We start from the raw sequence: 25,875 nt of genomic DNA on the forward strand, positions 1-25,875 counted from the left end.
AAATTCCAAATCACCTTGCCAGTCTGCAAGGAATCACATGTAGAGACCTTTCAGTCTTTAGGACTTAACTTCCTTCATATATTTCCTAGAAACTGTGTCTGCTGCCCCTTAACAGTCGAGTCTGGACTTCTGCTCTCAGGTAAACGAGAGCTATGCTGTCATCTCCTCTGTGAATGTAAGAACATGAGCAACCAGAGGGTGAGTCTGGAATTCAGCAAAGGCCCTCGCAGTGTTTCCTCACTCGAGATGTCATTTTCTATCCTCCAACTGGACAGTGTCCCGAGCAGGTTCAGGTTGACGGATATCAGCACAGGCACTTCTGGGGGGCTCCCCCGGATGTTTGCCTGTCAGAGTGGACAGAGGGCAGTACTTGTGGACACCCTTCACCCAGGCTGCTCCCAAGTCAGGAAGCAGCGGCAGCTGTGTGGCATCTGCCGGAGGTGGCTCTCCTCGGGCCTCTGAAGCTCTACTCTCTCCAGCTGAGGGGCCCAAGGGTTCTGCAGACACACTCACAAGGACCCATGTTAGGTTTTCCTTACCAGGCAGGAGCACCTCTGACCAGAACCAGGCAGTGGATGTCTTACCATCCAATGGATACAATCAGAGTCCTGGGCACCTGGCCTCTCCTGCCTAACAAGGACTGGTCCTTGATCACGGAAAGAGAAAGAGAAGCAATTTAAGGTCTCCCAGGAGTAGGACTGTCAATCCCAACACAGTTAGAACTCTACATGTCTCCAGGATCAGTGTGACCAAGGGTCCCCAGATAGAAAATGACACATTCTTATAAAAAATGTTCCTTCTATTTGCCTTTAAATATTTAACCACTCCAAATACTGTGCTGCGGATAAGAAGTGAGGGCCAGGGCTTGAGGCTGGACACCAACTCTTTCACTGTTTCTCATCCTCGCCCTTAACCACAAAACCCAGAGGGACAGTTTGGTAGAAGAAGCATTTTGTGGAATGATGAAATTTTGCCTTGTGTTTCCTGTTTAGCCTCATAGAGATCATAAACTCTTTGTGAACATCTCTAAGCAGTTTGTTTTTATTTTAAAGAAGTTTTATCATTTTTCAAGAATGTGCACTGAGAGAATTGAGTTTTTAACTCTGTCGTGTGTGGAAAGCTCGCTATCCTCATTGTCAGTTGTAGACAATCTGGCTCCCATCATTCCTCTGTGTGGATGGATATGAGCTTACTCTAGCTGAATCATGGGTGTGTTGGTAGTTATTGTTTAACCTTATAAAATCCCAGGGCGTGGCCCTTTAAGACAGAGAGTCAGTTTAGAATGGACAGGTTTCCTGGAATTCTAAAGCTAGCTGTGTGGAGGACACAGAGAGCTGTTGGGATATGGCCTAGATGAGCAATGTCCTGGCAGAAGCCACCATCTTAGGCTAGGTGAGGATGCCCCGGGTGGGGGGGCACAGAGGGAGGGTACTCCCTGGAGAGAGGGCCTTAGGAGCCCATGCTGGGGAGTGTAGAGTCCCCCTTCTGAGAAGTCATGGATGCCAGTCCTCTGCAGAAAACCATGGGGCCCCAGGGGCCAGCGCAGGTAAGGTGGGCTGTGACCACCCCTGCTATGGATGCCTTTGTCTGCCTCTCACTAGGAGACGCCTTGTCTCCAGCCAGGTTCCTTGCCACTGTGGCTCAGCTTCTCATCCTTGTTTATATACAGCCTAGGCTTATAAACACAAGTATGTATGTGTAGAAACAGGAAATATGTGGTTATATTTGTGATTCTGGATCAAGACATTCCCAAAGGCTCTGCCTGAGAAGCCTTGCCACTCACCAGTCCTCAATTTCTTTCCCAAACCTGCCAGTGGCCACCATTCCCTACACCGGAAAGGGGGTGGGAATTAGCTGTAGTGGGACTTGGTGGTGGGGTGGGAGGGGAGTTGATTTGGTTGCTGGTGCCTGTGTTGGGGCCTCGGCTCTCCTACGGAAGGCTGCTCCTCGCTTTTCCTCTCCACTCAGCTGTCTCCTGCTGGACTCTTCCCCGACGGCTCCAAGTCTCAGGTTCCATAAACCCCTGCTTCTATGCCATCGTTTTAGGTTATGGAGCTGTAGGTTGGGGACAAGGGGTTTGTCCTGATGACAGGCGGTCAAAGGCATTCCCAGCAGAGGTCTGATGAAGGACTAAGATGCCCCAGGTCCCCTCTCAAGGCCCTGCTCACCTCCAGGTGATCAGGCGCCATGCTGATTCCCTGAATCAAAGCGTTTTCCACCCACCTCTGGGGACACACCACGTGTAAGTGGCCAGGTCCTTTCGATTCTGTGGTTTCCAGACATGGAAACTTTTTCCCGGTCAGCTCCAGGTGGAGACTCTCCAGGCAGCAGGGTGGGGAATTCAATGACGCGTGCGTGGCTGGGCATTCTCCATTCTAAGGAGGATTGGAAGACCCTCAGCTGATAACTGGAGGGCCAGAGGTGGGATGCACCAAGAAGCCCCCAGGACCCTTCTCCTTTACAACTAGAATGCTTACTGGTCATCTCGAGGCTAAGGAGTCAGTGGAGGCAAACCATGTTGGAGGACCCGAGTCAGGGAGCAGGGGCCAACCATGAGAAGGATATGGAGGCTACAGCCCTGGTCCTTGGAGAGGACAGCAGCAAGCCTGAGGAGATCATGGTAAGCCAGGCCAAGAAGCTGTGTGTCCTCGAATGGGGAATGGGCTGGAGCGAACTCTCCCTCTTGTCTTGAGACCTGCATTCCTTTCTACAACCCTGTTGCCCTTGGGACCATCTCAGGGTGCGCTCGCTCTGAGCTGGTGTGCTGCGTTCTCTGGAGACAAACTCCAGCTCAGTCTCTGTGATGACTGTGAGGGGCAGGTGCAGAGCGGAGACTGTAGAGCATGTTGGCTCCCTTCTCCTACTCCGGGAGAAGGCTTCGGGTTCCTGAAAATGTGTCAAGCTTTTCAGGACATTTGCATTCCTTAGATCATGCCAGCAAACCCACTGATCCCTACAAACACACAAACACATAAACACACACACACACACACACATACACACACACACACACACACACACACACACACACACGGAGGCTGTAGCCTCCCTTAGGATCTGACCCCCTTTGTTCTGAGAACAAGGCTGCAGCTTCCACTGGGTCAACTGAAGAGGTCCACAGAAAACCTGGAATGTGAAGTTCAAACCTCTCTGGCTTCCAGTAGCTGTTAGAGAGCCAGGAATACACACGTCACAGCATGTCCGAGGGCTCACTGTGGATGCTGGGGGCACAGTGACACACCCACCGTGACCTGGACATTGACAGTGTTTATGTAGCACTAGGTCCTTGCCTAAACAAGGTTTTCTACAAAGTGGGGTGTTCTTAGGTTCCTTACTTTATAGAAGGTGGCCTGCTAATGTTACAGAGCTTATACTTGGTGGCTACAGCAGGAAACGGGGGGCCTTTTGACTGAATATGTGAGGATTCCCTTGTAGCAAGGGGCTCAGAGACCATATGGGAAGTCCCCAAGTAGCCAACAGCAGCCTGAGCATGCAGAGGTGGGGGCCTTGGTGCACAAGGAGCGAAGGGAGTGTCTTTTCTCTGAGGCGTGAGATGATTCTTCAATGTTTCAAGGGTTCTTTTCATAGAAGATTCATGTTCTAGCTCTCTTCTCAGAAAGCAGAGGTGTGGAGGGGTGCTAGGATGGAGGGGGGTTTACGTCCACAAGGCATGGAGGGGTTCAAGAATGGAGGGGGGTTTACATCCTCAAGCATAAGAGGCTGAAGTGTGTAGAGCTGGCCTGGGGGCTCCTCGGGAACAGCATCCCACTACTGGGTGCCTCACACTGTGTTAGGTTCCTAATGTATGTGGAGGACAGGATGTGAGCCCCCGGTCATAGAGGTCACACAGCAGCACTGCTGAGGCAGAGGGATGTGGGCATCACTAGAACAAAGTATCCCCGAGAGGACACCACAGGGTCACAGGGCTGCTATTGTTGTGCCCAGGTCGCAAGTCCCCCAAGCAAGACCACCACAGAGCCAATATCCGATGCAAGCACACAGAGGTTTTTATTAACAAAACAAGCCAGCTTGGTCCACCATCCAACATCCAACATGGCGGGTGGAGGAGAACGACCCCGAGCACTCACTTTAAGGGGTTTATATAGGAAAGGTTTACATGCAGCTTGGGATTGAATGAGGGGGGTAGGGGTGAGGTAAGCATAAGGTTACTAATTGCTAACAAGATTCAGGGTATCTATAGAGACATAAATTTTTATTCCCCATGTCCTGCTTTTGTTGACACATTTAGATTTATTGTTCTCATCCTACTCTCCTCTGAGGTCAACGTCTGGTCAGTTGAGCCCATTACTCCCCATGTCTTGTTTTGCCAAGTCCAGGATACATAGATTTATTGTCCCAGCCTTATAAGTTCAATTTCTGATCACTTCTAAAACTGCTGGTCAGCAAATACCTTTGGAGGAGAGGAGGGGGGAGCGTCTCTCAAGATGGCTGCTGATTTTTCCCTTTCACTATCTTGTGTCGTGAGGAAATGTTAAGAAAATGGTGTTTTTACCACACAGAAGGAGAAACAGGAGTCCTGAGTTTTCAGGCAACCCTGAATCTTGCTTTTTAAAGGAATTTGACCCCTAGTCACTGACATGCTGTCCATCCCTCTTCCAGAGTGGATGGCTTGTTGGTGTCAGGGTTTACTAGGGTCTGAGAACTACTGTGAGTCGGAGTTAGTTTGAATCTCAGATGTTCCCCCAAAGGTCACATGTGTAACACTAATGTCCACCTGGCGCTGCCGTTGGTGGGTGGTGGAGACTAAGGCGAAGACAAGTTAGGTCCTTAGGTATATGACTTTGAAGGAGCTAGTGAAGTCCCAGGCCCTTCTGCATTCTCTCTCTCTCTCTCTCTCTCTCTCTCTCTCTCTCTCTCTCTCTCCCCCCCATCCCTCTCCCTCTCCCCTTCTCCCTCTCCCTCTCCCCCTCCCCCTTTCCCTCTCCCCCTCCCCCTTCGCCTCTCCCCCTCCCCCTTTCCCCTCTCCCCCTCCCTCTCTACTTCCTGGTTTTCATAAAGTGAGCAGTTTTACCACCGTGTTCTGTCTCACCATAGGCCCAAAGTGATGGAGCCCAGCAGCTGAACTGAAAGCTGTAAAACCAGAAACCTAAACAAAACTTTCTTCCTTCTAAGTTGGTTCTCTTGGATATTTTCTGACAGGAATGGGGAGCTGACTACCACAGTTGATCCCCTGCTAAGAGTTTCTTACAGTACCTTCTGGATCTGGAAGCTTAACACTGTCCTTCACTGGAGAGTCAAGCCCCCCGCCCCCCAAGCCCTGCTTCCTCCAGGAAGATCTGAACTGTAGGTTGCATTTGTGATGCTTTATGTGTTGGAGGAATATCACAGCAACCCCTCATCAAAATGTGCAATTAACATATGTTAATAAAAAAACGAACACATTTGCCGGGCAGTGGTGGTGCATGCCTTTAATCCCAGCACTCGGGAGGCAGAGCCAGGCAGATCTCTGGGAGTTTGAGGCCAGCCTGGGCTACAGAGTGAGATCCAGGAAACGCGCCAAAGCTACACAGAGAAACCCTGTCTCAAAAAAACAAAACACAACAAAATTTTCTAGAGGCAGGTAGATTTCTGTGAGTTCGAGACTAGCCTGGACTACAGAGTGAGTTCCAGGAAAGGCACAAAACTACACAGAAAAACCCTGTCTTGAAAAACAAAAAAAACAAAACAAAACAAAACAAAAAAACGCAACACATTTGAAGAACTATCTATCCTATGCGGGAAAAGTGTCCAGGGATTTGGTTGGCAGAGATGCGCTTCTGGTCCCTGGGTGCACTGCCACCATAGTTCCCTGCACCAAATCCTCCAAATTTTGTGTTAGCAGCAAAGTTTCCAGAAAGGGAGAAGAATGTTAAAACTCAAATGCAATCACTTCCCCATCATCTCCAGAGCTGGGAGAACGAAATGGTCAGAAATGTCCTCTCTAATGTCTTCCATTCTCTCTTGAAGATTCAGTCCACCTGATTTGCAGTCTTATTCTTAGAGATAATCCCTCTGGAACGAAGGAGAAGTCTGCCCCTCACCGTTAGAGGAGAAAAATAACAGGCCTCTGAACACAGCTGTCACACACACACACACACACACACACACACACACACACACACACACCCCTCAGGGCCAATGTTTCCCACAAAGGTGGAAGAGCTCTGCTGGGACACCTTCTTCAACACTGAGCACGAGATTCTTGGCAAAGTGACAGGACCTAGCGGGTCCAGGGCAGCAACTGATGGGAAAGCAATCGCTATGGGGAAGGTGTTCCTAGGCCAGGCCTCGTCAGCCCCAGTAGCATCTTCAGGGGACAGAGATAACTGTTCTGTGATGGAGGCAGGTGCCCCTGCCTCCCTGGGTCTGTCCTCTGGGCAAAGGGGGGCAGAAGAGTACTTCCCTCCCTCTCTTCTTCTCATCGGTCCATTTGCCATCAGCTTCTCAATCCTCCAACCCAGGAAGCATGGTGTCTCATGGTACCTACTGGGTTTATACATTGATATGAACAGATATGTGACATGGAAATTGGCATCATGTAATCAAGTACCAAACCCCTTCAGAAGTCAGCAGACACAGACCTAGTGGCCTTTTCCAAGTAAAATCCTCCAGGCTAGACAGTTTCCCTTCTTAGATAATAATCCAAGGCCATTTTGTTTCAACTCTCTTGGGAGAAAAGAAGCAGGCCCAGAGAGGTTAGGTGGCCTCTCTCTGAGGTCGCCCAGCAAGGAATTAGTGAAGCCAGGACCAGAGGCTGGGTCTCAATCATTCTCGGACTCATGGTGGCAGCCCCTTTCCAACTGCTTCCAAGGAGAAGGCTGAGGAAGAGACATGAATTTCTTTCACAGAAATGTTCTAGCAATGACTATACCTGACTAGCCATTAGATCTAGTTGGAGTGTGTGGACTGTGTCCCAGTGAACACACTTGGTAATGATGGCTGAAGCTGTGGACATCTGACTTTCTCTTTGGAGGCGAAGGACATCCCAGAAGTCCACACTCTCTTACGGGGAGGACTCCGGTTTTGGGGGGGGGCAGCAGGGTTAGTAATCCCTCAGAGTGCCTGAGAAGTGCCTGACATTCTCTTTCTACCTCAGGGACTGCAGAAGCAGATCTGTGAACTTGCCTCAGAGCTCACGAGACAGGCATCTTGGTGGTGTGCAGCTCACAAAGACCTCCAAAACCAGATCAATGTTCTGATGAAGGAGAACCAGGAGCTCCGGAAGGAACTGAAGGCTTTGAAGCGATGGGGTGTGGAGGCCAAAATAGCCTCGCCACCCCTGGAAAGAGCAACCAACACTATGGTACAGCAGATTTCCTGCATTACAGAGATAATGGCACACGAAGGCATATTCTCTCCCTTGTAGCCATGCTGTCTCCACTGGGCACTCTGTGAGGGCCCACTGCCTTTCCCTCAGTCATAAATCACACAGGAGTGACAGTAAGTCCTGGCTGCGCCTTCCTGGGAGCTCTGGGAACAGAGCATGTCCTTACTCTGTCTCCAGGATTCTCACAGGCTCTCATGGAACAGCTGGATGCCAGGCCATGCCACCCCAGGATTCCAGGTTCCTACTTTACCTTAAGTGATGGACTGGATCCTGTCATTAAGTCCACTGAGGCACGGGGAGGGGGGGTAGGACTTCACTATATCTCTGTAACTTAGTGACTGAGAACTGACTGCTGTCACTGCTAGAAGCTAAAAGGGATCCTATGGGAGATTTTTGGGGTGTTTGTTTGTTTGGTTTGGTTTGGTTTGGTTTTGGTTTCTCTGTGTAGACCTGGCTGTCCTGGAACTCGCTCTGTAGAGCAGGTTGGCCTCGAATTCACAGAAATCCACCCACCTCCGCCTCCCGAGTGCTGGGATTACAGGTGTGCGTCACCACCGCCTGGCCCTATGGGAGATTTTATATAGCCTTTGCTACCATGTTGCCTCCATTACCCCTTGCTCATGGTATGTGGGTAAGACATATCCACAAGTCAGCAGGGCATCACTCCATCTGCATCGGATGTCAGTCTCTCCTCGCTATGAGATGGCTCTCAAGTGGTCACTGACTGTGCCCAATTCTGCTCCTCATGTGACTGTGGAGAAGAACAGCATCTGCCCCGCAAACACTCATCTTTGAACAACAAAGAACAAGGCTGTGAATGTCACACTTTCAAATTTGCCCAGGGATATCTGTATTCAAACACAATTCTAAGGATGATGTCAAAAGTTCTGCCATGTGTACACACGTATGTGAAGTGCACAACTGTAAGTTAGCACTGGGGAAATGGTGTTGAAGGTTCACACTGCCCCTTCTTCCTCAGAGGAGGGTCTGCAACCTAAAATACCAAGCCCACACTTGTAGACAGCCTTCAGGGAAGGAAGACCTGTGCCTCAGGTCTTTGGCCAGCTATGTGAGGATTGTGTAACTAAAGACCTTCTGAAAAGTCATATGGGATCCATTGCTGCAGAGGCTTCCTATATATATATATACATATACGTGTGTGTGTGTGTGTGTGTGTGTGTGTGTGAAAGGAATTTAAATGGAGTCAATATATAATGGGGAAGACAATACCCCAACTAGACATCTTATCCCACCAAATAAATCCTCCAGTGCCAGGAATGGATTACATCTTGTTGAGCCATTGGCCAAAGGGGTTCCATGGAACTCCCCGAGCATAACAGGCCATTGCTAAGGCTGTTGGTCATTCTCCACAAACTGATTGTGTGGCTCTATTGCTGAAGACACAACCTGCTCACTGAAGTGGGGAAATCAAGCTGGTACCCAGCTAGAAGCTTCACCCCTCCTGACTAGTATTCATGGTTGTAAGGTCCTCTGCATGCTGCCAGAGGAGAAAGGTAATCATCACCGTCACCCACTACAAACACATCACCTACACCAGAGACCGGCCTGCAAGATAATTAGTGCAACCACGACACAAATGTTATGAGAGAAACCAGCCACTTCCTTACTGAATTTAAGGCCCAACCCGTGAGATGGAACCCGTACCTGGCACTGCTGAACTGGCCGAGGAACTGAGACTGGACAGGTCGTGGACCTAGTAAAAAACCAAACACAATTATTCCGCTAAAGGAACATATCAATAAAATGAGCCCCGATAACACATTGCTATACCCACAGATCACTGCCTAGCTTAACCATCACCAGAGACATTTCTTCTTGCAGTAGATGGTCCTTAACATAGACAAGCACAAATGGACAATGTGCAGAGAGAGACTTTGGGGCACTTGGTCCTAAATGGGGTGTCTTCGTCAAAACTGTCCCCTCTTGGCCCAGGGATCTATGTGGAAGAGGAGGCGGAAAGACTGTAAAAGCCAGAGGTGATGGATGACGCCACAGAAAGAGCATCCTCCAGACAGAAAAGGACGGATGCACTCTGAACTCAGAGACTGAGCAGCACACTGAGACCTGCACAGGCTCAAACCACTCGGAATCCCAGCACTCAGAGGGGGAGGTGGACACAAGGTCCCACCCTTGACCAAGAAGCTATTTAAAAATGACACCTGCTGGGAAAGGGAAAATTTGTCTTCTCCAGTGGAGTGTTGCTGGGTGCACCAACCACATCCCAAGGCAGGCCTATGCCCAGGAGTAACTGGCCAACACAACACAGAGTCTGTGGTTTTGGTTGTGGTGTTTGGTTGGCTGTTTTTGTGTGTCTGTGTTCTGTTTCTTACTGTCCTACTGGGTTTTTTTCTAGTTTGTTTTGATTTCATTTGTTCGTTTGGGTTTTTTTTTTTTTCAGAGAGAGACAAAGAGATAGAACATGAACTTGGCTAGGTAAGGAGGTGGGAAGGATCTAGGAAGAATTGAGGCAGGGGAAAGAATATAATCAAAAGATACTGCATGAAAAAACTTTAAATAAATATTGTTAATATTTGTTTATAAATAGCGTTACATATTTCCTACTTCCCTACATGCTCAGCTGAAGTTACACAATGCAAGGACACAAGGGTTGGAGTTGTTTAGTCTTTGGACCCCAACCCTTGTTGGTTTGGAACTGGTGTCAGCAAGAAGTGGGTCACAGGTTTCTCTGAGCAGAAGTCAGGTCTCTCCAACGTGTGGGGAATCCAGTCCAAGTCTCCTGCCTCAAACCACTGTTAAGACATCCCATATCAGTGAGCGGATTCGAACGTGCTTTGCCCCCACTGTGCCTCGGGTGGCCTTGCCTGTCTGTGGTGGTTTGCAGTTGCTGCTTTTCTGCGTGAGGCTCCTGAGTGCAGCTGCTTTGCTGCTAGTTTGGAGCCACAGCAGAAGAGATGAAGTGTAGTCAGTTATCTGAATGTAGTAAGACTTGTTAGCAGATGTGTGCATGAAGGGAAGTAATAAGTGGGCGAACAGATAAGCCACACTTCAAAACCATTGATTTTTAAAATAACACAAAGGGCCAGAAACTCGTTTTACTTAAAACTTGTTCAATTTGGTTTTATGCACATCACTCACCGTGGTATCAAACCCTTTGTAGACTATGGAATGCGATGGTTCTGGACTAAGACTGTGGGGGAAGGTGTTCAAAGAGCAGGCCCCCTTCTGCTCCCCTGGGGAACTGAAAACACAGGATTGTCAGAGTCCAGGCTGTGGGGTCACAAATATCTTGCATTGATTGATGTTGATACAAATACCCCTCATTTGTTTCTAGCCAGTGTACATAAAGATAGAGGGAATTGATTCAGAGAAAACAACGTCGGATGACGCTCCTTCCAGAAGTCCTCAAAACGGAAGTACGATGGCCATTGGAAGAACAGATTCCTTAGACGAAAGACTGTCCTATATGTCTCTTGATGAAAAGGTACAGTCTCTCCCTCCCTCCCTCTCCCTCTCCCTCCCTCCCTCTCGTTTCTCTCCCTCTCCTCTCTCCCCATCCTCTGTTTGTGTATGTGTGTTGTCTTCCTGCATCTGCCTCCACATCATTTTTAAAAATGATCTTTACATGCGGGCGCACATGCGCCGTCTGTGTGCCCATGGAGGCCAGAAGAGGGTGTGCTAGATCCCTTGAGCCGGAGTTGCGGGTGACTGTGAGCCAAACAGCGTGAATGCTGGGAGCCAAACTAGGGTCCTCTGGAGCAGTAGCAAAGCTCTCAACCGTTGGGCCATCCTCAGGCCCTCCACCTCGTTTTGTGAGACATGTTCTCTAACTGAGCCAGGACTACACTGGTTGACTCCATTCTCTGGCTAGCAAGCTTCAGGGACCCTCCGGTCTCTGCTTTCTGGGTGCTGGGATTACAGGCCTGCTGCCTCACTTGGCCTTTTGTGGGTTCTCCCTAGAACTTCGGCCACATGCATGAGCAGAATGTACTTTGCCAAGCTTCCCTCTCCCCACCTCCTCACCTCCTCACCTTCTTACCTCCTCACCTCCTCACCTCCTCACCTCCTCACCTCCTCACCTCCTCACCTCTTCACCTCCTCACCTCCTCACCTCCTCACCTCCTCACCTCCTCACCTCCCCACCTCTTCACCTCCTCACCTCCTCACCTCCTCACCTCCTCACCTCTTCACCTCCTCACCTCCTCACCTCCTCACCTCCTCACCTCCTCACCTCCTCACCTCTTCACCTCCTCACCTCCTCACCTCCTCACCTCCCCACCTCCTCACCTCCTCACCTCCTCACCTCCCCACCTCTTCACCTCCTCACCTCCTCACCTCCTCACCTCCCCACCTCCTCACCTCCTCACCTCCTCACCTCCCCACCTCTTCACCTCCTCACCTCCTCACCTCCTCACCTCCCCACCTCCTCACCTCCCCACCTCCTCACCTCCTCACCTCCTCACCTCCTCACCTCCTCACCTCCTCACCTCCTCACCTCCTCACCTCTTCACCTCCTCACCTCCTCACCTCCTCACCTCCTCACCTCTTCACCTCCTCACCTCCTCACCTCCCCACCTCCTCACCTCCTCACTCCAGGAGCACATCCTGCTTCATCCCAGTCACACAAAGTCCAACAAGAGCTCTCACTTCGTTAATCAAAATGGACTTGGGAATTTGTGAAACGTAACTATGCTTCTATAAATCAGAAAACTGAGTGTCTCCATACACACCTTCAGTACTAAAACAAGACGCTAAATAGAACTGAAGTGATTGTATGGGTGGGAATTTTCTCTATCAGGTCAATTGCCTGAGTTCAGGGAATAGAGCTTGATACTCTTGGTAGAGTCTGAAAAGTGTCGGAGGCATCTGAAAGCTGACCCAGCTGTGCACAGCATCCAGTCACTGGCCTGGTGGCATCGCTGTTTCTGTGACTCTCTCTGTACCCAGGTTATGCACCTGTCTTCCAAGTTTATGCAAAGACACTTTGGCAGGGCATCACCAGAACCTCTGTCGGACACCACATTCCTGGACACAGAGTCAGCACCTGGTGAGAGAATAAGGTGGCAGGGGACAAGTTCCTGCGGGATGCTCGGGGAGGGATGTGGCATGTGGGTACGGTCCCTAGAGCTCCCTGGGTTCCGGCCACTTTCTGATTCCTCTTTGAGCTCCTTTGTCTATCTTGGAAACCTCTCCCAACGCTGTTTAGAGCACCCGGGCTGGCTTTCCCGGGCCATCCTTACCCCTTCCCTTTCTGTTTGCTGGCTGGTGATATTACCTGCCTGTTATATCTGTTCCTGCCCAGCACTTGCTTGAGCTCACTCTGAGCTCAAGCTGTCCATCCAGGTATACAGCCTCTCCTGTCCCTGTGGGTCCCTCCTGCAGGTTCCCACAATGGCAGGAAGAATGCCCTGTTCCAGCTGCTGTTGGTGGTGACCTTCACACTCTGTATGCCCCCTGGGCTTGCCTGTGGGTGTGCATGAGTTCTGCTGTGGAGCCTTTGCACAGCACCATGGCTGCCAGGTTCAGTTGCACCCCTAGTGGGCAGAGAGAGGACTCTCATCCACCTGTAGCCTGACTTACCCACCCTCTTTGCTGTCCACGTGGGTCCCCTTTGACATACTGAACCCTGGACCCTTGTGCATGGGTAAGCACTGTCTCTCCCTGAGTCCAAGTGACATTTCTGGACCTCTGCATCTTAGCTACTTTTCTGTTGCTGTGATAAAGCACCATGACCACGGCAACTTCTAGAAGGAAGAATCTATGTGGGCTTACGGTTCCAAAGGGCTAGTTCATAATGGCAGGTACTGTAAGTACAAAACAGAGCAAACTGAAAATGGGCCCAAGTAACGTACTTCCTCTATCAAGGTCATACCAATCAAACTTCCTTCAACAGTGCCACCAAATGGAGACCAAGGGTTCCAATGTCCAAGCCTACCATATTCTGTGTGCTGGTTAGTTTTAACTGTCAACTTGGCACAGCCTAGAGTCGCCTTGGCAGAGAGTCATAATGAGGAATTATTTAGATCAGGTTGGCCTGTGGGCATGTCTGTGGAGAACTGTCTTGATTGTGAATTGATATAGGAAGACTCAGCCCCTTGTAGGCCGCGTTATTCCCAAGTTAAGGGATCCTGAGTGATACGAGAAAGCTAGGGGAGAGCTAGCAAGTATCCATGCATCATTCTGCTCTTGGCTGTGGGTGAGCTGCTCTCAGTTCCTCAGTGATGGTGACCTGTCAGCCTGCTCCCACCTGCCCTGAGCACACCCTGCTCCTTCCCCACTACCTCTGTTTCCTCCACAGGTCTAGTGGGCGGGCTGTCCCTGGGCTTGTAATTTTTCTCTTCCTATGTCCGCCCCTTACTGGGGCAAAGGCAGCTTCAGGACAGACACCACCCTCTGCTAGCTTAGTCTTCCGGACCACAACATGTAGTGACCACACAATCACCAGACAAGGGTGTGGATAAAAGAAAAAGTTAAGAGATTCTGTCTCATACCAGAAGAGCTGCTTGGTGTGGGACAGAAGAAAACCAATAAAAAAGGGACCATCGTCGTTAAGATTCTTTTCCTTTCCTGCTACCTGTTTTGCCTCCACCCAAAACCACGAGGTAGTGAGGAGAGCGAGCGTGAGCGTGGGTGCATCCCAGGTCTTAAGGGTCCCCCAGTGGCCACACCCCAGGGGCATATACCTCAAGGTCATAGGCAGGTATAACAGCTACCTCACTAGGGGTGGTGTTTCAGGGCATGGCTCAAACCACCACCCATTACACAAGGGCTGACTGTTTCCACTCAGCACTTCATGATTTGCACACAGTCAGTCCGTGGCATTTGCACAGTGACCTCAGGGTATACAGCATTTTCACTGTATGTACATAGTCTCTTGGAAAGCACTTCTCTGCTGTTTCAGATATGTGGTCCTCCAATCCAGAGAGTTCTGAAGGTGAGCTGCTCATTCATGCTCAAGAAAGCAGGCACCTCCCTAGTTTTCTCCAGAATGCACAGTGGATGCAGGTAGGTAGCGTTTCACCCGCTGGGGAGGCTGGGGTAGGAAGACCCGGAGGTGGCGGCAGAAACTGCTTTTCCACCCCTTTTTTACAAGCACAGAAAGCTATGATGGCTGTGAATCCCCCTCAGTCTCTGAGCACATTCAGCCTTTCAAATCAGAGAAACATGGCATCCCTTCAGTCATCGGAGGGCCGTGTTAGACCACTGGCCAAAGGCAGGTCAAGCTTCCGTGACCTTAAGGATATAGAAACCAAAGTTTTACTCTGTTCTTTTTATTTGCAATTCTCAGTGGAAATGAATGGAATAAAAAAAAAATGTAGCTGGGCGGTGGTGGCGCACGCCTTTAATCCCAGCACTCGAGAGGCAGAGGCAGTCAGATCTTTATGAGTTCGAGGCCAGCCTGGTCTACAGAGTGAGATCCAGGAAAGGCGCAAAGCTACACAGAGAAACACTGTCTTGAAAAACAAAAAACAAACAACAACAAAAAAACTCAAACAAACAAACAAACAAAAACAAATGTAGCGGAAATACCCTGGATCCACAGCCAGGGTCACTTCACAGCTACACAATGTCTGATAAGAGTGGCAACAGAATTAAGTCATTTTCTCCACAGGAGGGAATGTGGGCTGTAAAGTTTTCACCATGTAAAGGTGGGCAATGGGGGGGCGGGGGTTGTTCCCCTAAGAGCAGTCAGTCACCCTTCCCAACGCTATGAGCAATGTGAGATGGGTTTGGTTATCTATTAAACTCCTGCTGTTGGTTCATCTCAAGGCCTCAGTGATGTGCCCTCAGAACCAGAACTTGGTGACTGTCACCCTGCTCACCCTGGTGTGGATCGAGCACACCAAGAGAGGGGAACCCCTGTACCAACACAAACTCGGTCCCAAGAGCCAGCATGGATGGCCCTGTAGTTCTCACAGGGGGCCACAGGAGGCGATGGTTATGATCTCTCCACAGGAACTTCTGGCAGGGTCGGGACCTCCCAGAGAAGAACCGCACCCCATGGACACGGAGAAGGACAATGAGACGCAGGAAAAGCGACACCCGAATGGCAAGGCAGGTGTCCGCAGTACACAGTCTTTCCCTGATTTCACCATTGTGTGAACATTGTAGCAACTCACGCAAACCCCGATATCCTCAGTCACTCAACATGGCCTTCTGATGCAAGCAAGAGACGTGGGAAGTGTGATGAGCAAGGCTGCATTGGCTTAGCAGTGCACACTGCTGTGTAGGACGTTCTTCAAACAGTGAGGAAGGCACTGAAATAAGATAAACTGTCTGGGAGAGTAAATGCACAAGCCACTGTCACGGTTGTCCATCGTCAGTTTCCGATGTAGGCTGGACAGTGGTGTGCTGCATACCACACGCAGGTGCATTGACCCAGCATCACCACAAATGGTTAGGGATGCTCAGTGCTACATGGCGTGAGGTGACAGGAAGCTAGCAGCTCCATTACTGCCTTATACAATGACCATTGTCTATGCCATGGTTATCTACTGGAGCACTGCTCCGGAATCGGTGCGTGCAACTGTGGTTGACTTTATGACTTCCCAGTGTGCAGCATTTTAAGAACATGTGCGCTTTGTTGTTTTGAGGGCCAGCTGATCACTGAAGCTTCTTTGGAGCTTTTCTGGCTGGCTGAGAACGTGAACTCATCTTCTGGTTCTGACCTGCACACAACTTGTGCACTCACTTGGTGGATTTGTGAGCAAGACCGTGAGTGTGTAGACTTAGTTCAAACCTCTGCTGTGCTGGCTGTCAGCTGGGTTTGGTTGGCTAGCTCTCTGATTTGTGCAGAAGTATTAGTTTTTAACTCTGACGAGTCACCTCCTACATTTCTAGCTATATTAAGAATAGTTATAAAATGTGGCATAACTAATAAATGCTACATGGAGTTTCTAAAATACGTGTATATTAACTCCCCAAGTTAGGGTTATTTCTGCCAATGTCTTCTTTACACTAATCTTCACAGGGTAATGTCTTCTACCGAGAGCCTAGCAATATGCATTTGAAGATACTTATTTGCTGATTATTAATCAAAGCCATTAATGTAGTGTCTGAGTCGAAATGATAAGATAGGAAGGACAAAAAGTGCACAAAAGTTAATTTTTACCTAGTAATCATGCAATTTCATTTGTCCCAGGATTCCAGGTTTATCAGTCCTATGACCGTAGATCATACAGACCTACGGCAAACGCACAGCATCAACACAAAGGAAGGCAGATGTCGAGGAACAAATCATAACACTTACTGTCGATAACCAAATGCAGGGTGGGGATTGGGAGCTCATCAGTGCGGGGTGTGCATGTGCGTGTATGTGTGCATGTGCGTGTGTGTGTCTGTGTGTCTGTGTGTGTGTGTGTGTGTGTGTGTGTGTGTGTGTGTGTGTGTGTAGCAGTTGTATCCACCATGCCAGGCAGACAGTGGGCAGTGGTTTTGAATACAAGGGGAAACGGTGGAACAGTGGTAATCAAGCTTGTTACAGCTCTTCACCAGGAGCTTTTGTGTGTCCATCAAGGTGGAGCAGGTTCTCAGCGACGGGCGAACCATCATCACCTTCCCCAACGGAACCAGGAAGGAGATCAGTGCGGACAAGAAGACGACCCTCATCAAGTTCTTTAACGGTGACATGAAGAAGGTCAAGCCTGATAAGAGAGTGGTGCGTGCAATGGGCATACCTGTGTCATTTTAGACTCGGGGCCACACAGGTGCTAACAAACCCCTCCCGGATGTGTGTCAGGAGATGAGAGAAGGCGGAAGGTCAGAACCTTCCTCTTAGTGAAGATTTTGTCCTTCATGGTCTCGGCCCGCAGATTTGCACAGTGGTGTCCCGCCAGCACCCCACCCTCCACTATGCTCTCCCACTGGCCTGTGCTAACCTCCATGCCCAGGGAAATGGACCAGGAAACCCTGGGAGACCTATTTAAATGGTGACTTTCGGGAAGTCGCAGCCCAGTGGGGCAAAGAGATGTGTTGCCTCACCTTGGGGGTCACAGACATGTTTCTTAGGTAGGAAGGGTGGACAGATGCAGAGAGTGACAGATGGTAAGCAACAAGGGGGAGTTAGGAGAGAGAACGGGGCTCAGTGCAGGCTGGGAGGGAGATCCTCCTGCTTTGACTTTGAGTCAGTGCTAATGAGAGCAAGACATCACAGAGGCAGGTGAGCACACCCCTCTCCAGGGCTCTGTCCAGGAGCTGCCATCTTCTTTCTGTGTCTCCTGATCCGCTGAGGAGAAAAACAGTATTTATGTGATGATGGAGACAGGAGCACTCCCTACATCCACCTGGCTTTTGGACATGTTGCTAATATAAAGAGAATGCTTTAAAATCACAGAGCACAGAGCTCTCTTTCCTTGTTGACTTTCTGTTGCCGTAATAAACACCATGACCAAAAACATGGGAAGGAAAGGGCTTACATGTCCCCATCATAATCACTCATTGAGGGAAGTCACCACAGGAAGCTGAAAGCAGGAATTTAAGCAACCGTGGAGGAACACTGCTTACTGGCTTGCTTCTTGTGGCTTGCTCAGTTTGATTTTTATGCAACCCAGAACTACCTGCTCAGGTGTGGCATTACCTGCACAGTGGTCTAGATCCTTCCATATTAATCGCTAATCAAGAAAATGCCCCCACAGACTTGCCTACAGGGCAATCTGATGGAGGGATCTTTTCAACTAATCTTCCCTCTTCCAAATGACTCTAACATATGCCAAGTTGACAGGAGCTACCCAAAACACATCCCAATCTCAGAGTCATAGACTTCCCAATAATATGACTCCAATGAAAGACACTCCCCTTCCTCTTCGGTGGATGGAGAGACATGACTCCATCTCAGAGGACTCACATGGTGTGACCAGCCAGGAGTTTGAATTAGGATTAGAGCAGTGTCCTCCTTATGCATTCTTACTTTTCAAACAAGTACCCCGTTCAATCCCGTTCTACCCGTGGCTGTGGTTTTTAAATGTGACTGGGCCTCAGCATCAGGAGCACCTGTCCCCAACCCCATCACCTTCCCCCTTTGTAAATGTTCCCACTCCCTCTCTCTTCCTCCTTGGAAACCAAGGGAGACATGAGTATTAGAAATGCCCAAGTCAACGGCAACTCACGAGGTGGATGTCCGAGGCATTTGTGAGGTCTACTCTCTCAAGCTGCACCTGACCATTAGTCTGAAAACTGTGGGGTTCATGGGACACCGGTGCTCATGCCCCATGTCCACCTCTCAGACCTCACCAGCTGCAGGTCCTATGAGGCATGAAGGCCCAGAAAGTCATACATTAGAGGATGCTCAGGAACAAAACTGAGGACTAAGCTGCATCCCACAATTTCCCAATAACCAACTCTGTCATTTCTGGGGTGTCAGCGACTAGCTCCACTTCCTGTGTTTCTCAACAGTGGAAGTTCCCATGGAATTCATCTGCTGAGCCTGTACCTTTAGCTACCTATGGGAAGTAACTAATCAGATTCAATTGAGGCTAATGTAACAACATTGCCTGCCTCCCAACATGGGTTCCCTGGTCTTCACAGATTTATTATTATGCAGATGCTCAGACTACACACACAACCTACCCAGATGGTGTTGAAGTCGTGCAGTTTCCGAACAAGTGGACTGGTGAGTGGCGCCGCCCTGTACCTGCTGGCTCAGTGCCTTGTGTGCCTGTGTTGGGGATGGCAGGGTGTATGAGCATCATGGGAAGGGGCAGCAGACATCCAGCCTTTAGATTCACCAAAGGAAACAGCCTGCCCAGCTAGACTTTAATGTTTTTTTTTAATTAGAAATCGTTCTATGAAGTACATTGGGTAAAATTATACCCAGACAGTCACTTTTAGTTTTCCTGAAATTCGTTGAACTGGGTGTCCTGGATTTTGTCTGGCACTCCTATATTATTAAATTCAAGGATGTTCTCACTTGTTTCTGCAAACATTGCCTGACTTCCATCCGTTGTCTTCCTAACCCTCCAATCGCGGGCACACATGGCCCTCTCATCTCTGAACATGTCATATTTCCTTTTATATTCATTACATTCAGATAAATTCTTTAGAACTGCCCTCTTGTTCACCATTTTTCTCTTTAACTAAATCTCACGTGTTCTTTATTGCCCTTCTTGGTTTGATGATGCTCTTCACGTCATTCTGGTCCTTCTCAGGTCTATCTAGTGTGCCGGCTAATACCACCCTTCTCTCGTTTTCTTCCCCTTCTCCCTGAATTCTCGTTACTTTACACACATTTGCCTCACCGTCTTGTTCTGGTGACAGCCTGACCCTGGCATGGAGCTCAGTGTGGGGCTAGTCACGGCTAAGTCCTAGTGGTGCCACGTCCCCTTACATTTCCAGTTTGTCCTGTGGGGACAGATTTGGTGGCATTCCTAGGGAGCCCATGCTGGAGCTGGCCTTCCAGAAAGTCTGTTCATTTTTGCCAGCTGTGTGGAGCCTGGGCCTGCCACAGTGCCACTGAGTCTGGCCGACACTTCTTTCTTTGTCTTCATATTTCAGTCAGTGCTATTGTAGTCCTAGAACCATCACTGAGGTGTTTACAGGCTGGTGGGCACAGAAGTGGGCAGGAGAGCAATGACTTCTTCAGTAACTTTTGGCATACACTTGGCATTGGAAAATTACACTTGCTTGTACACAAATGCTCTATGGGGTGGTTGATGGATGTTAGCCAGGTCTGGTGAAAAAAGAAAAGGGTTCGATAGACATATCTGTCCTTTGAATCTTGGCTTCTCCATACGGAATGTCTCTAACGTATTACATAACTGTATAGCAGGGGTTCTGAGTTCCGTCACTGTCCATACCTATGGTTCCTGTCTGCAGAACACCCTCCTGTGACAATTCAAAAACAAGGTGAAATGAACATCACAGTCTCCCCTCTTACCATTTTTCAGGTGAACCCATGTGTCTGTGTGTTCGATGAAGTTCAGCAAAGACCCTTTTGCATTGATTCTGCACCAGTCAGCCAGGGGATTCTGAGATTCTCAAGCTATTGAATTGAAGAGAATCCCTACTTCCCCAGGGCATTCACCAGCACTTCACTTAGCATTTTAGATTTTTATGCTAACAAGTATTTACAGCACTGAGTTCTTCTTTGGGTGTCAGATTCCACACCACAGTCTTTTTCCTAAGTATACTTAATGTCCCCTTTTCATCTGCCAACAACAGCCAACCATTGACCAACACTTGTGCAGGAAGCACAGGGACATGAGGACACAGGGAAACCAATCAATGACATTTCACTGGTGAGCTTTTCTATTTCCCACAAACACACACGGAAAAGCACAATCTGCACTGCACTCAGGAACAGTTGCCAGACCCGGCTTGTGTACAGGCTCAGGTGCAGTAGCGCTTCGGCAGTGAGGAACTGTCTCTGCGTGAGGCTGATGTCATTGTGATTGCTGATGCTCTAGTTGCCTTTGGAAGTCGATATGGGACAGCGAAAGCATTTCCAAGAGTGTCTTGGTTACTTTTTCACTGCTGCAGCCAGACCAAAAGCAATGAGGGGCAGAGAGAATTTATTTTGGTTCACAGTTCAGAGGAGTATAGTCTAATGTATTGGGAAAGGTGTGCCGGCAGAGTGTGAGTGGCTGGTCACCTTACAGTCTGGAAGAGAAATGTGCCTCTAGCACCTCCTTTTCCCTTTCTAATTCTGTCTGGGACTGCAGTGTGTGGTGCTGTCTGGCCCCAGTGAAGGATTTTACACAAGCCTGGCCCCAGTGAAGGATTTTACCACAAATTCACAGCCAGAAAAATGTCAGACTTTGAAACTTGAATTCCATTTCTACCAAAGGTGCATACTTTTTCATCATCACCAAGTCAGAAAATCCACCAACTGTTATGTACTAAAGACTGTCTACACTATGGCCAAACCTTCCTTACCTAAAACCGGATCAACAGGGCCATCGGGTGCTGTCTGCCAATCCTGACTACAAACTCCTCTGATGAGAAAATGATCTTTCTCGTTAATATTTTAATATAGGTCACTTAGAAACAACACAGTTTCCAAATGCGTTCAGTATAACCCATCTTTTAAACAAATATATTCTGCAGAAAAATTCTACCCGGATGGCTCCAAGGAAACCGTGTTTCCTGATGGGACCGTGAAGCAGCTTCGGGATGGATGTGAGCAGACTGTGTTTCCTGATGGGACCTACGTGACGGTGAAGAGGTCAGCACCCCACCACACCGTGTGAACAAGACTCCAGCCCTGAGCTTTGTGTTCTGTCATGTATCTGTAGTCATTTACATGTTTGCAAAAGTTCAAGCATTCACTGAAATGTAGTAACAGCGGCCTGAGAGATGGCTCAGTTAAGAGCCCTGGCTACTCTTGGAAAGGACACAGGGTCAGTTCCCAGCACCTACATGACAGCTCACAGCTATCTGTAACTCCAGTTCCAGGGGACTTGATGGCCTCCCATGACTCCCGTAGGCACTAGGTACTCATGTGGTTTGCAGATATACATTCAAGCAAACACTTATACATATACAAATAAATACTTAAAAAAAAACTATGACATCAGAAAATAATGTCATTGGGCCTACAAGAAATTTTGTACACTCAATTCAAATCTCTTTATAGAGAATATGAGCTTAGACATAGAATTTTGGGGGCAGTCTTGTGTCCCCAAGTTGTGCTTAGTGATTGCCTTCAGGCACAAAGGTGGCCACACAGTTTACGTCATCAACTAATGTCATAGTTACCTAGGTTGGCGTCACAATAATCTCGCTCTGTACTTCTCTGGATGCACCATTGCTGTTAGGTGACACATGTCTCAGGATGTCTCACTGCTGTTAGGTGACACATGTCTCAGGATGTCTCACTGCTGTTAGCTAACACACGTCTCAGGATGTCTCACTGATGTTAGCTGACACATGTCTCAGGATGTTTCACTGCTGTTAGGTGACACATGTCTCAGGATGTCTCACTGCTGTTAGGTGACACATGTCTCAGGATGTCTCACTGCTGTTAGGTGACACACGTCTCAGGATGTCTCACTGATGTTAGCTAACACACGTCTCAGGATGTCTCACTGGTGTTAGGTGACACATGCCGATGTTCAGATGACTGAAGCTGGCCCACCTTGCGTGTGGTCTTCAGCCTCCACCTCTTGAAAGCCATGTTGTGTAGAAGTGTGAATCTGTTGTGGCATGTATAAGCATCTCTGATGCACCCAGAATGTGCCCAGTCACTGTCGCAGTGCTGGTGTGTGCAGACAATGAGGTCCACAGGGGTCACATCTGTCCAATAGCCTGGGCGAGAGTTCAATAAACTCACCTTCGATGTGACTGACTATGGTATGACCTTGGCATGTTTCCTCCATGACCTCAGCCTCCTCAGGTCCTCCAGTGTGCTCCAGTCTTCCCCCGTCCAGAGCTCCCATGGCTCTCCTGGAGGTATCAGCACAGGGCATACCACCCAGGACTCTTTCTCTTGCGTTTCTATCATGTTGTGAATGTCCTGCTGCCTCCGCTCACCACAGCTCAGATTGTGAGCTCGGGTCTCTGGGTCCATATTTTCCACTCAGCTCCCTCACCCTCAACCTTCCTGAGCTCAGGCAGCCCAGGCTTCTTCTGTCTTTTAAACCTCAAATGCCTCTCTACTCTTTCCTCGGGAAGCCTCAACTTCCTCCCTCAGGACAGACCAGGGCAGGGGCGGGCATGGATATCTAGGTGGTGTTATGGTATCGCTCATTCCCAGTTTCTCCACACTCATATCCTGTTTCTGTTCCACAGGAATGGAGACAAAACCATCATGTTCAGCAATGGGCAGAAAGAAATCCACACAGCCAGGTTCAAGCGGAGGGAATTCCCAGACGGCAGCACCAAGACTGTGTACTGTAATGGCTGCCAGGAGACCAAGTACGCCTCAGGGAGGGTCAGGGTCAAAGACGAGATGGGAACTGTCATCCTGGACTGGAAGTAGAGCATCCTCCAGACTCAGTGTCGGGCACTAGGCTCCAGTGACAGCTTTGAGCAGAGCAGACAAAACAACTCACAATGGTAGATTCCCCTTACAGTCCTACAGATTGCCCACACATCAGGAGAAGAGAGGCGTCTAAAAATTGTAAAGAAAAAGACCATCTAGCCATCATCTGGGGAAAGAGGTCAGAGAAGCAGTAGCCAGGAACGAGGCTTCCAGACTGTGTCTTCTGACAGCCTGGGCCTGGAGCAGAAGATAAAGGGAAGCAGTCTGCGTACTGCCTTCTAATTCCTAAGAGCAGCCATTAACAACGGCCAGCCAACGCCTACCTGTTGTCTTCTTCTAGCCCTCTTCAGACTCCTCATAAGTGGGATCCAGGGGGATGTATTTTCACTGGTGTTTGGTGTATTAATAGACATGATTTAACCACCTTAAAGTGTCTAGACAGAGCCTCATGTAGCATTCTATCCCACAAATTTGAACAATTATGATCTGTCAATCAACAAGGACATGAGTAAAAACACAGAAACATACCTGGGCCTCGCCTCCTCTTTGTTCCTGTGAGTCTGACTGCTGTCCCCTCGTTTTGTGGGAGCACTCTGCTGTGCCCTAGGCAAGAGAGGTTTCTCCCTAGCTGGTAGGTGGCACCTGAGTCTCAATAGACAATTCTCCTTGGCCACCCCTTCCAACCCCTGCACTGGTCCGGGCATGCGGCTGCATGCGCACTGTAGAGGGCCTTCCCTTCTGATGAGGGCTTCTGAGAATGTGGGTTTTTCTGTGTCTGCAACATTGCTGCAAGGTGAGTAGATGAAGAAAGCGCTCGCTGCACACTAGCAGACTGTGCCCCGTGGGTGTCTTCGGGAGGCAGGGAGAGGAACGACTGGCAGCAGCACTTCCATCCCCCCCCACCCCCTACCCTCCCACCCACCCCCGCTTGCCCTAGCTTACCTTTTGAAGTCAATGATAAGAGTGTCCAAAGGGCAGGTGCACTTGCCTTCTTGGTGGCAGAGAATCTGCAAGGTAGAGGAAAGATCTCTTTCCGGGCTCATCCTGGGTCGTACAGCCATCCCACTGCTGTACCAGGCTTTGGAGTAGACAATAAGACACAATTGTTTCCTTCAGTGTCCTGTGCACTGGAGTCTTACATGCCTTGTGCAGGGTCTTTGCAGCTAGGGTCTGTCTCACCGCAGTGAGCTGTTAAATCCTCATTGCCTGTATAAGCCCGGATGCTCCGTGACATCTCCTACTGTTGGCCTCTGCACGGGATTCAGTTAGTAAGCAGCTGATGGTACCCTTAAATTCTTTTGAAGATTCATAAGAGAGGCAAGAAACAGAGCTCACAGAAGCATGACTTCCATAGCCCTGTCCAGACTGTGTCTTCTGCTCTCACAAAGCTGCATGTGCCTGTAGCAAAAGGCCACAGTGTGAATCAGGCTGCCGGAACTTTCACGTCCAGCTTGGGTCAAGTCTAAGCAAAGTGAGGGGCTTGGGCTGCAGAGGACAGAACAGAACTTTACAGAGTTCTGGACATGTGGGCTGAAGTTTCAGATTATTTGATTTACCTCCTCTCCATGTACCCTCCCATTGACCCCTTGTGAACTTGACACACAAACATCATTCTTTAAGCCATAACCTTTCCTTTCTGGTCCATCCCCAAGATCACACATGAGCATCAACATCACAATATAAAAATTTTATGAATCTTAAAAGTCCCAAATTCAAACACTTTAAAATTCAATCTCTTTTAAAAATTCAAAGACTTTTAAGTCTTTGAAAACCTAAAATCTCTTTCAAAATCAGTCTCTCAACTGTGAGATCTTGTAAAAATCAAAAGTAAGTTACATACTCCCTAACTTCAGGAGGGAAGAGCCAGGGCACAGTCACAATCTGAACTAAACAAAACCAAACTCCAACAGTGTAAACAACTAACTCAGTGTCCAATGTGTAGGACCCACTCACAATCTTCTGGGCTCCTCCAAAGGGCTTGGGTCACTTCTCTGGCCCCGCCCCCTGCAGCACACACAGCTTGTCTTCTAGGCTCCAGCTGACTCCACTCCACTGCTACTGCTGTTCATGATGGCCATCCCATGGTACTGGCATCTCCGAAATACTGGGGTCTCTGATGCAATTGGAATGTCCTTTCACCAATAGCCTCTCATAGGCTCTCTTCATGGTACCAAGCCTCAACTCTTTTCTATGACACCTTCAAAACCAGTACCAACTGGGCGACTCTTCCATTACCAAGTTCAGATGCTAGCTTGAGGTACAACCTTGGCCACTTCTGGAATAGAGCCTTGTGTGCTGACTCTCAGGAAAAAGTTCCCAGAATATTTTACCTCAATGATGCTGGTCTATTCTTAATCACTGCTAATTTTTCAGCTTTAGCTGACCAGCATCAAGGATCCCAGCAAAGCAAAAGTTTCACTTTAGTAGTTCTGGTATCTTGTTAATCACAGCAGACAGCTGACTGTAGTTCTGGACCATAACTACAGAACCTTAATTCAAATTAACAAATGGCCCTGATAGAGTCTTTAAACTTCCTCTGAAACTTCACAAGCCAGGCCTCCATTGTCTGCATTGCTCTCCATTCTTATCTTCCAAGGTCCTACAGAGCAGCTCACCAAGCTCTCAGTGCTGAATGGCTTTTCTAGTCCAAAGT

The 25,875-nt window shown here is 48.9% G+C and overlaps 1 protein-coding gene across 1 annotated transcript; it reads left to right on the forward strand.

Annotated features, from left to right (window-relative positions):
- Positions 1 to 1,280: 1,280 nt before the first annotated feature.
- On the forward strand, positions 1,281 to 23,749 carry LOC131918673 (centromere protein J-like). The gene is made up of 11 exons (XM_059272884.1): positions 1,281 to 1,392; positions 2,469 to 2,620; positions 7,097 to 7,303; positions 10,641 to 10,790; positions 12,254 to 12,353; positions 14,208 to 14,311; positions 15,263 to 15,361; positions 16,824 to 16,964; positions 18,830 to 18,914; positions 21,347 to 21,464; positions 23,030 to 23,749. The coding sequence occupies exons 2-11, from the start codon at positions 2,516 to 2,518 to the stop codon at positions 23,217 to 23,219; spliced, it is 1,299 nt and encodes a 432-aa protein (XP_059128867.1). The 5' UTR covers positions 1,281 to 1,392; positions 2,469 to 2,515; the 3' UTR covers positions 23,220 to 23,749.
- The last annotated feature ends 2,126 nt before the right edge of the window (positions 23,750 to 25,875 follow it).

The sequence above is a fragment of the Peromyscus eremicus genome, chromosome 8b (genome assembly GCF_949786415.1).
Source record: "Peromyscus eremicus chromosome 8b, PerEre_H2_v1, whole genome shotgun sequence".
Classification (NCBI taxonomy): domain Eukaryota; kingdom Metazoa; phylum Chordata; class Mammalia; order Rodentia; family Cricetidae; genus Peromyscus; species Peromyscus eremicus.